This window comes from Penicillium canescens (genome assembly GCF_028828765.1).
Source record: "Penicillium canescens strain IBT 15451 chromosome Unknown utg000008l_segment0_segment0, whole genome shotgun sequence".
Taxonomy (NCBI): Eukaryota; Fungi; Ascomycota; class Eurotiomycetes; order Eurotiales; family Aspergillaceae; genus Penicillium; species Penicillium canescens.
In genome coordinates this window covers 29,717-46,906 of record NW_026703970.1, presented here as the reverse complement: position 1 = coordinate 46,906, position 17,190 = coordinate 29,717, and the positions used below count along the sequence as shown (strand labels likewise).

The 17,190-nt window shown below is 46.3% G+C and overlaps 4 protein-coding genes across 4 annotated transcripts; all 4 read right to left on the bottom strand.

Annotated features, from left to right (window-relative positions):
• Positions 1–883: 883 nt before the first annotated feature.
• N7446_010891 (CocE/NonD family hydrolase) lies at positions 884–2,928 on the bottom strand (the record flags this gene model as incomplete). Its single annotated transcript, XM_058519634.1, has 6 exons — positions 884–1,648; positions 1,698–1,851; positions 1,910–2,099; positions 2,156–2,415; positions 2,468–2,633; positions 2,685–2,928. 6 exons carry the CDS (start codon positions 2,926–2,928, stop codon positions 884–886), a joined length of 1,779 nt encoding a protein of 592 aa, XP_058367158.1.
• Positions 2,929–6,573: 3,645 nt separating this feature from the next.
• N7446_010890 (Male sterility NAD-binding) lies at positions 6,574–6,823 on the bottom strand (the record flags this gene model as incomplete). The annotated part of the gene is made up of 2 exons (XM_058519633.1): positions 6,574–6,743; positions 6,769–6,823. The coding sequence occupies 2 exons, from the start codon at positions 6,821–6,823 to the stop codon at positions 6,574–6,576; spliced, it is 225 nt and encodes a 74-aa protein (XP_058367157.1).
• Positions 6,824–7,557: 734 nt separating this feature from the next.
• N7446_010889 (uncharacterized protein) lies at positions 7,558–7,833 on the bottom strand (the record flags this gene model as incomplete). The annotated part of the gene is made up of 2 exons (XM_058519632.1): positions 7,558–7,671; positions 7,699–7,833. The coding sequence occupies 2 exons, from the start codon at positions 7,831–7,833 to the stop codon at positions 7,558–7,560; spliced, it is 249 nt and encodes an 82-aa protein (XP_058367156.1).
• A 4,352-nt stretch (positions 7,834–12,185) lies between these two features.
• Positions 12,186–17,014, bottom strand: N7446_010888 (uncharacterized protein; the record flags this gene model as incomplete). Its single annotated transcript, XM_058519631.1, has 5 exons — positions 12,186–15,030; positions 15,109–15,967; positions 16,019–16,135; positions 16,218–16,431; positions 16,490–17,014. 5 exons carry the CDS (start codon positions 17,012–17,014, stop codon positions 12,186–12,188), a joined length of 4,560 nt encoding a protein of 1,519 aa, XP_058367155.1.
• Between the last annotated feature and the right edge of the window lie 176 nt (positions 17,015–17,190).

Below are 17,190 nucleotides of genomic sequence, written 5' to 3'. Positions count from 1 at the left end.
ACAGTATGCGAAGAATTATATATGGAAGAGCAATAGAGATAGGAAAAGAACAATCGCAAAGGAGGATATATGACTGGAAATGGAGTACCATATCCTGCTATCAATATCAATGTCCTGCCCTCGTAGTCTTCCGTCTCTGCGGCTGCACAGGTTTCTGCTGACTTCTAGTCCATGCAATCTCCAGGCCCGCTTGAGATCCCTGGACCTAGGGATAAAGCGGTCAAGGAATATGGTGAATGGCAGGTGTCAAATGTCACTAATGACACTCTCAAGGCTGCGTTTCGAGAGATCTGTGACATGATAACCGACAATGGTCTTGATCTTGAGCAGGTCTACAAGGATCAAGATCCAGAATTCTTTATCGGAAAGGGCATAAAGATAGGTATTGCTCGATGGTTCGTAGAAGACATTCGGCGCTGGGTCGAGAATGTGAAGAAAGCAATCCCTATTGATGAGATAATTTAGCAACTACCAATGCTAAATTTCTTCTAGAAGAAGCGCCAAAGCCCCGGCGCCATATAGAGCTCCTCTTCGGTCGTGTTAGCCTTCGCTCGTTAGTTGAGGTGAATGCCTTGTTGGTGACTCAAGCTTTTACGTTCAGTTTTTCCTACGAAGTCCCTCACAATACACCTGAAGTCTCTGTAAATATGTACTATACTATATGTTCCAAATTACACAGAATGGGAGATACAAAAAAATTAGCCCCAGTACTCTAGGCGGCGCTTCGAGATGAGAGAGATCTGGCGATCGGCATTATTCCACCTCCACTCCTACTACACTTTCCGATGCTTTTGTTCATGGAGTACATCTGTATGATAAGGCAAATCCTTTTCTGATCGAAACCTATATGGACAATACACAGGATAACTCGTTTGATATCGCATCATAACCCCGATGCTCGAGTCCCACATAATGTAGTCTCCTCGTGGGCTCCTAGCGGCAGATCAACTAAGGGGACCAACAAGTGACTTTGATAGGAGCCCCCAAAGTGAACATAATGGCTTCCGACATTCCCGTTTAGGAGTGCGCCCCGTAATGGGGGGAACTCTGCTAGCGTCATGTTATGACCGGACACTTTAAGAACAATCTTTTCGCCAGCATCGAAAACAATGCCAGTTTGCCAAAGCCCGATTTCCATCCGAACAACTTGCCCCCGAGGGACAGGGGAATTTCGACTGTAATCATGTTCAGTCCAGCTCGTGTTAGACAGGTCAAGATCAATATCACGATGACTGGCCCGAAGGACGCCTGTTGGACCGAGGTATTTTAACGGGTTGACGGTATCAACATCATAAGCATCCATATTCAAATCGCTGAGGGGAATGTTCATATTTTGGAGGGTCCGGCCTTTCCTGTCCGCTTTGCGGACTTGCACAAATACGTCCATATCATCATGGTCGTTGCATGACATGTATAGAACAACACGAGCGCAGCCCACAAAAAGGGCTCTATGCGGGAACGTATATTGAAAAGAGAGCTCCTCACGGTCAGCGTCCATCTGTAGGCTGACCTCATCGGACTGATAAGAAACACTGCCTCCGTCAAGAGGTGCGGTTTTTGCCAATGAATCATTCTCACAGAGGAACAGCTTTTCATGTCTAGTTGATGCTAGCGGCCAGTCATCGCATGGGACGTTCGTAATCGGTTCCTATGTGCGGTTTAGAAAAAGCCTTTCGAACATGAGGGGGCACTAGTACCCTGTTGAATTGCAGTAGGGAAATTCGAACCCGCGGGGTTTTTTCCCAGTCATTTTGAATATCCTTCGTATAACGATCAAAGAATAACTGAAGTTCATCATTGGTACTGGGTTGGTAAAGGTCGTACCATTCCTGCGTAGGATGGACACGGAGCCTATGTATTGCTGATTAGACCATTGCCTCTGAACGAAACGAAGAAATCAAGATCATACCATTTGTTTTTATGTTGAATTTCTTCAAACCCTCTGAAAGAACCCATAGTATGCAAAAACGTTGAATAGCTCGCAAGAACGTAGACAGGTACATCGATCCTACTGATCTGCGCTCTTTTGTCTTCCCAGTATTCATTGGTGCGAGGATACTTTTCCAACATTGCCTTTACATCCTCTTGTTGGTTTCGACCTCGAGGCATGTGAGAAAAGAGACATTATGTATATGTATGACATAGCAGTACTTACCAACCATCAAGTTTGCCAAATAATCCCAAAAGGCTGTTTGAGGAACGCCACCTCGGCACAAAAGTTCACGGTATACGTCGCTTGCACCCTCCAATGGCGCGATGCACTTAAGGTGTGGCGGGCGCTCAGCAGCGATAAACCATTGTGCCATAGCAAGCCATGAATTTCCAACAAGAGCAATGCTACCACTGCACCATGGCATCTTTGCAACTTGCTCCACGACGTCATAGCCGTCCCTACCTTCGGCAGAGCCAAACCAGCTGTAATTTCAATTAACATATCGCCACATCTTCACCATACATCTTCACGTACCGAATATCACCTTCCGAATCATAAACACCTCTGGAGTCCACATTCACTATTGCATATCCACGTGCTGTCCACTCCGCTGGGTCTGGGGCCTCAAACTTCTCGAACCCCGACAATCTGGCAACTGGAACACCGACGCGGCCTGGCACTACATCCAAGCGAAAATGACCTAAAGGATCTTTAGGAAGTTTCAGTAACATCTATAAGAAGTTGAGCTTACCTCTACCTGTCTTGCCATATGGGCTCCAAGCAATCAATCCAGGAACTGATCCTGCAGCATCATGCGGGCGAAATATGTCGGCCCTGATCTGCGTCCCATCCCGCAGGCTTATCTTCACATCCTTCTCAAAGACCGTATCAATTTGGAATGGCGCATTCTCTGGGGACTTTCTAAAGCCCCGTGGAAGGATGCTTGTGCATGCGTCGGGTCCGTCGTATCGACTGTCTGAAAGTTCCGGGCGCATTACTGGCCGCTGTAGAACTTGAATGGAGGCAACATTGAGAGACATAACAGAAGCAGTGAATCCAAGGCCTGCAATTAAAACTCCTCAAAAGTCAAACTTAAGAGGGAGAAGGAAAAGCAAGTAGCTTTAAGTACCGATGTGGGTTGGGGTGTGGGACCATTTATTTCCGGAACTCCGGAGGGACGATCCGCGAGGCCTTCCTAATAACCCTTAATGAGGAACACCTAGCCTGCAATTTTATAGCGAGCTCAACATAAAGATGGACAAAAGAACAGTAAGTGGTATACTCAATGCTAGTATGAGTGCTGATGTACGGAGCCAGTGACTACCGAAAATCGCGGACTTTTGCACAGCAGGCTCGAAATGCGTCCCACAATCAAGCGGGACCGGTTCATTTTTATCGGAAAAACGGATTTACAGGTCATCACAAGCTTGTTGGTGTGAAAGAAGAGAGGGCAAAAGGCCATTTTCGGCACGCCGGGCTGACAATAGAAGCTTGGAATACTCAGCTCCAAGTTATAGTGGCAGAGAAGAACAATGCTTATCCAGCACTCGGGTAATCCATAAAAACCCAAGCCAATAGGTTGACAGCTCTTTCAACTGTTCGTGAGCCAGCCACCTTTCGATACATTCCTAATAACGCCCACAATCCTTGTTGGCCAAATGCGAGAGATGGCAACCGATGAACTACCTGAAAGATGGCAAGATAAATGGAATACCATGAACACAGGGGACTTCATGGCCCCAGAAAGCACCGGCCCAAATTGCAGGAATGGCTGGAAGAAGTATACTTTGATGGCCCGCTGAGTCCCGACCTCACACAAGAGGACATAGTGAGGCTGGGACAAATCGTTGGAAGATTATTGCATTTTGAGCTATCTGCAAGAGCGTCAGCGAGACAAGTTCTTGATGACCCTTGGTTTAATGAGTGTCCCCATGACAAATAGTCATTACACCATGAAGGCGCGTGTGAAAGTTGTCTTCATTCAATTGTACTGTACCTAGCTTTTTTCTGATATTTCTTCGATTTTCAAGCCTGCGTGCCGAAAATGACCTCTAGCACTCTCTTCTTTTGCACCGACCACATCAATACACTATCCAAGAAAGGCATCAAAGCCTTGATCGGGGTCTACTTCATAATAACTCTAGTTGCGTTTAATAAAGCTTTTGAGCTCAGCGAAAAACTCTTCAATCGGATTCAAGTCTGGCGAGTAGGGTGGCAGATAGACCAATTTTACCCCTGCATCCACATATATCTGCGTTATCCGCCCTAAATAATGAAACGAGGCGTTGTCCATGACCAGAACAGATTTAGGTTCGGGCTATCTTCCGCAGTGCTAAAGAAGCTGCGCTATAAAGTCCTCGAACACGGTGGCATCTGTGGACCCACGGAAGACGCGCGAGAAAACGATTCTATCCTAGGCATACGTAGGCAGTATCTGATATCGCTGGTCGCGGTGAAATTGTGATACTTGCATAGGGGACACACCAAGTGGTGACCAGCCTGTGCGCCTAAACCCAACCCTTTTATCATATCCGGATTTATCTACATAAACCAGCTAATACGACTGAAAATCCGATAAATTATGCAGATACCATTCTCGCAAATCGGCATTTTGCTCCCTCGCTTGCTGCCGAGTGCCCTTTTTAGACCAACCTTTGGCAACAAGGGCTCGTTTAATGCTGGAGGTTGTGACTAGGGTGCGGAATTCATCCCAGAGGAAGACAGCCATCTCATCGAGGTATAAACCGGGCTTTTTAGATAGGTGTTTGCAAAGGGCTTCGATCATCAGTGGTGTTACAGTTCGTTTCCGTCCTATTCGAGTTAGGGGTGCGTGCACACTTCCAAATTGCCGCAAGTTTGCGCGAATATTTATGATCGTAGCCTAGCTGCATTCTGCTTCTTCGGCCATTTTAGATGTGCCAAGTGACTAGCTTTCTATCATGTCGCGGATAAGATACAGCTTAGATTGTGGAAGTCTCGGAGCCATTTTGTGAGATCAATTGTGACATACAAGAGAGATAGACGAGTGACGATGCCTCCTACTTAGAGTGGGCGGTATAGAAGAGAATTACCCTTGTATGGCATTTACGAGTAAGATACACAAGGCGGGGTCCCACCTTCGTCATATAAAATACAATGTCTATTCTTGGAAATTATAGATCGACCACTATTCCAAATGTGAGCTAGCGTGTTTCAAAATAGGGCTCGTGAATCAAATCACAAGAGTGTGGAGTTAAAACTGATTTCGAATTCTACTGTATGTATTTGTGTTCTCTCCCGAGTATCGTCGCTGATGTTAGAGGAGGTCCATGCAGGGGCCGATGAAGATTCCGTTGGGCTTAGTGACGGGGTGTTAACGTTTCAGACTGTTAATACACCCAACGCTTGGTTTTCCAGCAACTTAGCACCTGGCCATAAATTTCTCCTAATTTCCTGGCTCTTGTAGTCAAAATAAACAAATGTCTGCTATGCCTATGACATTCCCTCCTTCCCAACCCCCGTTAAATCGCCGGTTTATAAACTTCTGTAATTCTCACTAGCGTTTGACGGCAACTTTAACAGATAGAAACTTTGAATGGAAATGAATGGATTGAATAAAAAGAATAAAAATGATCTGTACATATTGATTCAACGATTGTTTTGTACTAAAATTGGTAGACTGTGCTTTAGATTTCGACCTTCACAGTCAACTATATTTCCAACAACAGAGTGACTTTCTGGTGGTTGGGTGGGGGGAATGAAACGCACTCCCAATTCCCATCACCAAGCGACTCTCATTCCGTAGGAGCCTCACCAGCCGGTTCGACGAGAGATGGAAGTTGGCAGACTTTTTCTTTGTTTTCTTTTTGACACTCTTCGTGGGAATAGAAGCTGCTAACAGCTGCTCCGGTTCTTTGGTATATTCCAGAGCATACCCATGTTTGGCAGGTTGCTCTGGGCTGGGTGATCTGGACTGCTCGTCGACTGATTCAGGGTCAATTGCATCAGCTTCCTCATGTAGCTCGATCGAGCTAGAAGAGCTAGAGGACAATCTATCCCGATTTTGTTGTAAGCTAGCCTACAAATCATTGTTCAACTCTACAGACTGGGTCAGTATAAGTATGAGTGTAAGCTGAATTCGCTTACTAAGGCCTCTGATACCAACGAATCGCTTGTAAGTATCTGAACCTTTCGTGAGGATCCACAATTTTTTGTTCAGTTGTTCCCGGAGGCTTTGGCTCTCCTCGGATTCACCTGCTATTTAACCGAGCAAGTCTTTAGGCATCTCGAATGCAGTTATAGGTGTAAAAAGCGTAGGCAGTGCACTAAGAAGCTTGACTTCTATTACTTCGGTGGCAATATCATCAACAAAACATTTGAGTGCAACCTATTTTCGGCATCAACAATTTAATCAGAGGATTTGAAATTTAGGCGGTAGGAAGGATATACCTTATAGTAGGAGAGCATATAGTCAAGTGCCTCCTCGGACGCAAAACGTGTCATGTCTAGTATAGTATTCTGAAGAAGAGAATTGAAAAGCCCTTGAAGATTGATGGCGTGCAGCATAGGTTCAGAGGTTAAAAGATTGAAAGAGTATCAACACCAAAATATGATTGAAGAGCTTTGCGGAAGGCTTCTTTTTGGTGATCAGTGCGAGTCTTTTAGAGTGTTTCGGTGAAGTAGTGGTTATAGGTGATAGGATAGCCTCGTTGATGCGGCATAAGGAGCTCTTCGCTTCCCTTCTCCAATGCATGTCGCAAATTCCCTAGAGCTAGCAGAATCACCTTTTTGAACAGGGCCTTTAAAGTAGCCTCGTCTGCCACGTAGGAAACTGTATGTTAAAGAAACTCTCTTACAGCCGTCCAAGCCGCGGTAATGTGGCTGTGTGTTATGTCTTCCCACGGGCCGCATTGTTCTTGAAATAGATCCTTAACGATCAAAGGATTAAAAGTACTAGGTAACTCTCGACCCCTTGTCTTTTTGAGAAGCGTCTCGATATGCTAAACATATTCCTTTCTTATGAGACATACTTGAGTTTTGGAGCCCGATCTTTGATCTTCACCTTCAAGCACATGGCGGAAATGGCCATGGCGGGAGATCTTTTCCATGAATTGCTGATTCAGATTTTGAATGACTGCTCGGACGCGCTTCTGGTACCCATTTTTTGTTTTCGCATCTCCGAAGAAAGGCTCGTTGTAAGTGCCGTCCACTGCTGCTTTGACTAGAGATTAGAATACTTGACTAATATGCAAAAGATACGACCTTTGTTCGTCTAATGTTGCGCGAGGGTCGCTAAGCTTCTAGAGTTGCGACCGACAGGAATCGATCTTTGAATTTATCTCGTTGATTAGGCTTAGAAGTTCACTTACAATTTGATCAAGGAGCAGACTGCTTAGACGATTTCGCAATAAGTCCACACCCACAAGTGATCGAGGTAAGTCTTCCCAGATGCCTTAGGAAAAAAAGTTCAATTCTTGCATGTTCCGGTCGGATAAGCTCCACTAGCCTTTCTCCGAATCCATATTCATCAACATATACCATCCTAGACGGAACTCCACGTCTTGGTTCTTAGCGAGCGATACAAACGAAGCCTCACTTTTAGATCCTAGGACTAGCGTATCGGGCTTTGAGATAACGCCTAATGTCTAGTCGCCGGATGGATCAGCGTCCCGCGCTAAACGAAGGACGATCTGGTTTGCAAAATCATTCTTGGCGGAGACAACAGCAAGGATGACACTTCGTGATTCTCTTATGTATGACTGAACCACATCTTGGACTAGTTATACATCGGCCGCCGACTGCTGTCGTGTTTCTGAGTGGATCAGTCCCGGAAGATCGACGATTGTTAGATGTGGCCGGTTAGGGCCCGAAACCTTAACCCGCAGAAGGTCATTTGAAAACGCTTTTCCGTGAGTTGACATTCCTATTGCTGCCTTTGCATTCTCTATCAAGTTTGTAAGGCTATCAAATCCGTCGAGTTATTCGCAAAAACTGCCAAGTGAATGCTGCTCTACGTCGCTGCGCGATTGGTGAGGAACAATGGAAACCCGAACTCCCACCTACGAGTTCTTCCGAAGAACCAATTCAGTTGGGAATCTAGTACATAGGCTGCTTTTCACTGGAAAAGAAACGCCGGAAATTGCTTCGAGAACGGAGCTTTTTCCGGAAGATTGGTCTCCGCATATGATTATTTGTGGAAGAGAGATGTAGTGGCTGATGCCTTGCGATCGGAGTGTATCGATGGAATTCAAGAGGTCTAGCTGTTCTTGAGTACATAAGCCATCAAGGGCATGTGTTGTGAAGTTTGTCAGAGTCATTTTTCATTTGAATATGGAGATGAGTCGGAAAGATACACGACATAGACCACAGCGCAAAAGCCACATATTTACACTCTTAAATACCTCTAGCGCTGCAATGCCTCTTTCGCCCTAAATTTCCTGTCCTACGGATATCTTCGTACTGCGGTTACAGTGATGCGCCACTACATTTTAATGCGCATACCTCTACTCCAAGTTCCGATATTCTCTCAATAATCGACCATCTTGGTCGTATTTCGCATTCTTTGGCGTAATTTATTCTTCCTCGTCCTCCGGCTGCCTATTTGGGGCTAGCGTCACTCTGAGCAACATGGAGAGATGCGTTAACCGTTTTATCCGAATCAGTATGAGGCTGCGACTTCGCTGCGTAATTTCAGTGGACAAATACAGGCTATTAGACCTATATTTACCAAGGGATAGGAACCACTGGGGTGTATAAGTGCGACGACATCGTGCAGCTTCGGGCGAAATGGCCATGTAAGTTCGGCAAGCACCGCGAGAAGGCGATTCTCTAGGCAAAGGGGCCGGTAGTCAGGACTTCAGACAACGACAATTCCTACCGTATGTAATGGTGAATACAAAAACCACAAACAAATCTGGCTTCTTTTTCCCTTAGTCTAGATCTTGCCTCCTGTATTTCTGTCGTAAAAGTCCCGAGGATACTAGGAGATGTGGTTGGCTCAACGTTGCTCGCGCCGCGTACCGATCTCTCAGATAAATTACGAAGAAGATGTATGAGAAATATGTGAGTGGACTACAGTACCCAAGCAGCGACGTGTACCTCCATTGTCTTGAATTTGCAATTGACTCCTCGCGGTAGTTTTATTAGCGCCAGGAAACCAGTAACCAGTGTACAACATGCTCAACTCATGAAAATGTTCAAAAATGGTGTCACTGAAGATACGGCCTACTTCAATCAAAGGAATACAAGTCTAGCCCCCGCCCCCGGTTTCCCGATGAGTCCGCAGCGGAACAAAAATCGTGGGATCAAGACGTCCGGGGAACTGCTCGGGTGAATGAAGAATACAACAAATCAGTGTGGAGACTTGTCAACATCCTTGCCGACACTGTAAAGTATTCACTCCGCACTTCACTGTGGTTTAAAGTGAGATTGTCCCAGAATATGTGGGATTATTCGCAGACACATTCCATGAAGGCTATAATATACCCTTCTTAGTGTGAACTATCGAAAAAGCATAAGCTGATCTCCAAGCAGTAATTCTCTTCATTTCAACATTGCATATTTTCCACGTTGTAAAAGTAAGACATAGAACAATCTAGAATATACAATGCTTCACTCTTCTCTTGCGTTGTCCAAGAACCCGGGTAGATTGAGTCTTGGAGGGTGGTTCCAGTCATCCAGTACGCGAGTCAGTCGACCCCGAGATGATTCCAGTGTCTGCTCGAAAAAGCGCAGCCGAGACAGCTGCTTGTCGTGGCGCAGCTGAAGTCCGTCCCTCTCTTTAGTCAGGTGTGTGCTAGCCTCCTTCAAGATACGATTGCTCTGCTCTAGGTTCTGGCCATCGATGTGTTTGGACACGCACGACTCCCATAGGCGTCGATAGAGTCCGATAAGTCGAGCTGCGGGAAAGGCGAACTTGGGATCGTCGCGTTCGAGGTCTGCTAGCACCTTCAGAATAGGTTGAAAGGGCTCGGTCGCCAAGGTATGTCTTGTTTCTGCTTCCTGTTGCGAGGGAGAGAGCTGCGACGGTCAGCAAGAGCATTGGAAGCTGAGCCGCCATACTTACCAGTGGAGGGACATGATCAGAAGCCTCCTGCGACTTGTCTTTTCACAAACGATTGACAATGCATCGGGCTGTTGTTCTACTTCTTTTTCCTGGTCTGGCGTGCTGTTAGGCGCATCCATTCTGACTGTAGGAGGAAGTCGAGTGTCCAGGCAATAGCACGTCCATCAATTCTTAGAGGATTTTATAGACCAGCGGACGTAGGTGGTTACTCATTCTCACTTTCACCATGGAAGCTAATCAGCGTGTTTAGGTTTTCAATTTTAGCATTCTGTTAGCAGTCCGTTTAATGATGGTGTTGATGGTTGTTGGTGAATGTACCTCAACATACTTTGCACCCAAAACAGCGTACATCTGTTCACTAACCTCTCCCAACTACCTAATTTTAAAGACTTCTATACATATCTGGTCTAAATGTGAAAAATTCAAGTGTGCAGTAATCAGATCGAGAGGGATTTCAACAATATTCAATTCATTCTTGGTGGGTCTATATTATTATCATTTAACGTGCTAGAACAGGTGTAAATAACAGTATTTGATTAGATGAATCAGCATTTTTATCCATCCGATTCAAGTAAAGCGTAGAAACTTTATGAAAAATGAGGGTCTATGAGGGTCAGTGAGGGTCACCCGCGCGAGGGTTGAGGGTCGGGTGAGGGTCAAATTTTTTGAGCCAACCCTTGCGAGGTGAGGGTCGAGGGTCCGGACCTTGGACCCTCGCGAGGGTAATTCCGAGGTCTAGTCAGATGTAAACGGTTCCCCCGGACTGATCGACGAGACAATTCGAAACGGACGAGGCTGACAATTAGCAGTGCGGTAGCGAGGGTTGTATGCATGGTAGGTGGAATCTGCGTGAGTGGCTGGCTTACTGGCAATGTGCAAGTATCAAGGGACTGAATTGAACTTATACTCAGGATCACCTGCTACTGGATTAGTTATGATATCATGCATGGAAGACTCAATAATCCTGTTTTCCGATCTGTATTCCATAGAGAATGTATGAAGAGTAGTTTATGCGGGTTCACTGACAGTCTACGATGCCGTTTAATTCTCCCGAGAGCCTTTGCATCATCAAAAGTCGTCCGATCAATACGATTCTGAATCATCCTCTGTCGTCTTATCATCGTCCGATTCGCCGTCAACGAGTTCAGGTCTTGGTCGTAGATGAAGCCTAAGTAGTACAAGTGTATGTCTCAATCACAACTTGATGATTACATCTCTCGATATCAATAAACATGTTCTAGCTATCAATCTTTTTGGTAGAACTTACTGTAGTACTCACAAGTAATCATTTCCTGCATACAGCACTCTACCGGAGGAGGCAATAGGCACTATTGTAGTAGACAAGGAGTTGGCAAAAAATCAAAGGTCGAAATCTTCTTTATATAAGAGAATTACTTTAGCCAGATTGATAATGCAGCGATTGAATATATACCGGTGTCAGTGAATAACAATAGGCTGCTTATCAGAAGATGACGGAAGCTAGCGAATGGCGAGTTATTCTCAGGGCTGTGCGACATGCCAACTGAGATGGAAGATCATATCCCGCTTGATTTGCGCTCTGTTTCTTCATTCTTCTTTGTTTCCGATTGGTTCCCTATCTTCCTCTTGAGAGTCATACAATTAGGTCGCGGTTCTTCGATCAGATGCCCATCAAACGGATGGTACTGGAAACTTTTGTTCTCGCCGTAAATCCTTTGGCAACAAATATACGTGGGCATTGGAACGCTGTTGCTTCTTGAATATGATCAATATTACCATCAAAATGGGGGCCAGTGTGGAATTGGTTACAGTAGCCATTGGAGGAATCTCTCTCATCACGCTTCTTGCCTTATCTCCGAGACAACAAGGGCACAATCCGGGAGCATCAAGCGTGTAACGAAATATCAAGAGGCCGCATTTAGATTTCAGGTAGTCTAGATGCCACTTGCAATATTCCACTGTGGATTTTTCGTTTTCACTTTTACACGCATTGTCACTTGGACGCTATCCCGGTGCTAATATCGCCTCATGCTGCGAGTGTTAGGACAAGAAACGTAGCAATCTATGTCTAAAGCACCCTTGATCTGATCTATATTACGAGACACGAAATCAATCATCAATGGCTAGCTAGGCTGTCCTCTTATAAATTCAAAGCTGCAACGAATATCTAAGGCTTTCTCCAGTATGTTGTTTGCCAGATGTCTTAGATGGCCAAGGTCCCTCCTTGAGCTATCTTTTTTGAACCAGGAATGACTTCAATTTCTCCTTATCCGCAATTCGATTTCTCTCGGCAGCTTCAATTAAACGGTCCGTCACTTCGAATTGATTTCCCTCACAATATTTTTCAATCGTTTCGTTGTAACACAGCTCCGCGAGAATTTCTGCGGCTAGTTCAACAGGAGGTAGCTCTGATAGCTCAGCCTCTCTGTAGAGAATCAACTCCTTGAGCTGAGAATGTCGCTCTTTCTCGGGATCAAACGGTAAATCTAGTGACCTAGATTCAGAGATTCTTGAGACTGTTTTCTTGAAAACGCCCATCAGGAAGATGCATCTGGACTTATAATTCCACAAGTCTGCATCTTGCCAGATGCTCGGTGAAAGAAATGGTGCAACCAGAGACTCCGGCGCTCGCTGAAGAAGTCCGATGTTCAATGATACGGGCCCTTCCCGGATAGCCTTTCTCAGAAGGTTCTCAGTAACGTCAATCGGCCCACACCGATGCTCTATGACCTTTATCACCTCCATCGCGTTATATGTTTGTGTTGCGGCTAGCAAAACATCCTCTGAGACATGTAGACCACTTCCTCCAGCCTCCAGCATCACACGCATCGAGCGGTCGTCTTTTGCACCGACTATGAGGGCCTTCTCAGTGATTGGTGAATCTGGCTTCCAGGATAACAAAGCGTCTAAGGCGTAAAAGTTGGCCGCCAAAGTTTCCACCACGGTTTCGTCGACGTTCACGAGATTTCGTTCAAGAAGAACCTGTAGAATATCTCTAGAAAAATGAGCGGAATCCCAGCCAAAGAGATGATCGTCCGCAATTCTGAGTAGCATCGACTCAATAGGTAAACTGTTCTGGCGTCGGTTCAGGAGTGCGACCATAGCAGCTTTGTTCTGACATGCCTCTTCAAAGACCTTATCCGTAAGTAAACTAGACGATGCATCTTGGAGAAGTATTTCAAGAACCTCTGCACCATGTTCAGAGTTTTGAACGGCTGCTACAGCAGCAGATTCTGTGACTGGGAGAGGCTTTGGATGAAGGTTCAATAGATACTGAATGACAGCAGGGCCTTGTGTCTGGTTTGAGGCCGCGGAGCTTACAATTCCTTCCGTGATCGGGACTTCAAACCCTCTGTTAACTAACAGGCTCAACATTTCTGTTGCCTCTTTGTGAGCGGATATGATCTCGATCAGTCTCTCGGATACCGAGAAGGAGGAAGATGGCAGGCCCAGAAGCAGTTCCAGAGTAGCGACGCCGTCTGTAGCGGTGGACACGAGTTCATGAATGGTCTCCTCGTTTGAGTTCATCTGTGGGTCCATGTGCTCTTGCATAAAAGTCAAAATTTCCCTCGAATGGGATTCATTGGTAACAGCGTTGCGTAGCATCAATTCGGTGATCACTGTGCCGGGTTCCCTGTCAGGCCACAGCATGGCGAAAAGTCCGGTGTTGAGGGCCGCCAGTTCTAGGACCTTTGCTGTAACGCAGATGTCCGACTTCCGTACCTGCATTAGAGATTTCATCTCTTCCAAGCTAAGATCTCCGGCGAATTTTTCAGAAAGATTGTTGTCCACGGGGAACTCATCAGGCCGTTTGATGGCTAGGAGAGCAAGTCCACTGGTCCTATTATCACCACTGCTGAATTCAGGGCTGTTCAACCCTTCTAAGAAAGTCGACGAGATATGGAACTCACACCGCTCGAGGAGAAGGTCGAGCACATCTGTGCTTTTGCAAACTGCGGTTAGGAAAATGCGATCCGACATTGGCACAGATACCCTCGGCTGCCAATCCAGGAAAATTTCCATAATGTCTAGCGCCACTGATTGCCAGTTCATCATGCTGTGACATACTAGCATTTCATCAATTTCATTGGCAACATCCGAGGACTTTTTGCGGAATAGACCAAGGTCCCACAACTTTTGCAAAATGACTGCCAATCCGGGTTCCCCGGGCTTGCTATGGCCGATGTGAACCAGAATCATCCCGGCCACAGCTTGTTCCAAAGGTGGGGCTTTATCCAGAAGTGCTTGTAGAACTCCAAAGTGCCCAGAATTGGCAGCCACGACAAAGGAGTCGCATCCAAGCGAGTAAGACAAGGTTACGCTGTGGGTTTGAAGAGGGTCTGCACCTTGCGCAAGCAGACAGTCCACCGCTTGGACCAGGCCCATCATCGAGGCCCTGTGAATTGGTGGTTGACACTCCTCGAGCCGCTTGCTCCACTCATTGTCCACTCTTTGATCGTTACTTCCGGCTGCCCGAACCCAGTTCAAGTACACGATAGTTTCAGTAAAGAGGCGGCTAATCTTAGCCTGTAGCTCTGGTGATAGCTGATCAATACCTCCAGCAGCAGTCATATGGATATCCCAGTGCGTCGCTGCGTAGAGGAAGGTGTTGCTCTTTGCACTTTTTTGGGTTAAGACTTCGGTCTGCTCAAGAAGAATATCCACAGTCTTCTCCGTGAGGTACTTGTGGCCATTGGTGGCGGAAAATTGGCATGGGTGGTTTTCTCCACCTTCCTCTGGGACAATCAAAAACTCTTGCACTGAGAAATGAGCTAACTGGACTTTCTCATCGAACAAACTGATAAACGATGTTGTGCAGATGTCGACAAGGTCTTCCGGGAATTTCAACCCCACCATATTCGCAACCGTCTGCGCGTGAAGAATCACAGGCGAGAGACAAATGATGATGAGAATTTGACGTGCTAATGCCTCATCATTTGAACCAATGTTGTCTAGAACTTTTCGATAGGTCTCCTCGAGCGATTGGGGTATTGTCTTCAGAGCGAGTTTGATCTGATCTTCATTGCGGCATTTCTCAAGTGCCATAATTTGCAACTCTGCCCACCGAAAACGTCTAACAAGCAAGTTCAAAATGTTAATAATTAATCTGTAATACAGCAGGGGAGAATTTGAAGAAGAGTGGATTACACACCTCTCTTGAGAGTTCAGCAATTCAGCATATATTAGGTGATGAATTTCAGCTTCCCATCGGTTTAAAGGGCGTTTTGTTAGACATGAGGTAACAAAAGTTTTCACATCCTCGGCCAGGTGGGCTTCTAGGTCGATCTTTGAGAACCGAACAAGTCTTTCCTTGATATCCTGCTCAGGTCGACTAGTGACAAGGATATGAATGCGGACTTGTTTACTTTGTCGCCCAAGAAGGCCATCAAGGAGGTCGAGGACCGGGCCTCTTTCCTTAGATTCTTCATCGTCCGGACATTCGTCCAGCGCATCGAAAACTAGGTAAACATCTCCAGTCACATTAGAGAGCAGATCATAGAGCACGGCGAAGACGGCATTTGAACCAGGCTGGCTTCCCCTAAGATGATGGTCTTCCCAGATTTTCGTCACTGCCGGCAACAAAGGTGATCGACTCAATTGTCGAATTAGCGATCGGGCCAATGTATCAGCGCTCTTCGTCGCATCGACGCTGAACTGAAAATACCAGTAGCCAAGAAGCTTAGATGGATCCAATGAACAGTCTTCTTGTATGTCCTGGATGATAGTAGAGCAGAGGACAGATTTTCCACAGCCTGAAATCCCTGGAAGCCATAACAGACTTCCAGGGGCGGTCTTCCAATCGTTATATTCGGGGGAATCAAGAAGCCAAAGGCCGGTGTCACTAGTTCTCTTCTTTTGCAAAGCTCTTTGACGATCCGAGTAAGGGGCGTCTGATATCCAAACGAGTTGAGCTTCTTCCTCGGCAGTCAGCGCTTTTGACGCAAGATTCTTCATGTCCGCAAGGAGCGCGTCTGTCTTCGAGAGATGTTCCGCCGCACGCTTCCGATCCCCTGTATGCCGTTAACACTTTCCCATATTATGAAGGTCAACCTTGTTTTTACCGAGATTAGCGGCCAAGGTGGCCCACTTGTCAGCGATCGCGCTCTGCGAATTGACCGCGTCTTTCAAAGTCTGAAGGGGCTGGTCGGTGAGAGCTAAAACGCTCTGCAAGGTGCGCTCTAGATATCATTCAGACATCAGCTCAAACTATCCCACACCAATTTAAGACTTCCATGGGGGTATGTAAAGCCATAAACTAACTTGCTTCATTTTCGTCCCGTCCTTTTTTCACTTCGACAGTGAACTCAAGAATTGCCGAATAGACGCGAAGCAGGGCTTGGTCAAGGTTATGATCACTTCCGACATTCTGGTTCCTGTAATTGATATCAATCAACGCGTAGTAAGAAAGGGTCTCTGCGAGGAATTCCGAGGCAGCGAAAATGGCGTCCCGACGGTCCAGTCTGTTTTGGACAATCTGTAGTTCATGTAAGTATTCGCAGTGCGCAATATTGAGCTAAAGAGGGAGTGAGTACACTCATTCCAAACGAGATGACCGTCCACGCAGATGATGCCTGGCCTGTGGGATCGAAAGACACAGCCGTCGAGATTACCTCGCTGGCCTTCATAGCTGCGCCTAGAATTCTCTCAGCGCAATCACGAATATTGATATCATTTCCATCCTTTCGACGAATCTTCAAACCGCCCTTCTGCCATTGTTCGTACTTGGCGGTCGTATCTTTGATCACTTGATCGATAGCCGCAGTAGTTGAAACACCACTAACAGCAACGTACGCCTGCTGAGAAGGATCTAAGCTGTCAAATGCCTCTTTCCATAGATCACGTTTGGCCAATGTCTGCTGAATCGGCTTTTCCTGGACTGGTACACCCGGGCTCGATTTCCTGGAAGTCGAATCTGCCAAGGAAGTCTCCCTTTTCACACTTGCCGGTGTATTTTGCGTGGCCCTCTCGGGGCGTGGCTGGGCTGGTCGGACTGGGGCGTCCTGGGCATTATCGCCTTTGTCCCCTTTACTGCAACAGAGCCCGCGTAATCCCCCCATGGTGTCGTGTGCTTTCAGAGAGAAATAGACTGCGCTATGGAAGTATTTTTTCGCCCGCGTGGTCGGGGGCTGCCGGATTGTTTTTGTTTTGTGCACTTACCAGGTGGATCATCGTCTCCACAAAGCCACAAGCTCTTCATCTGAATTGGCTGGGAAATGGGTCTTCGCCGATCAAG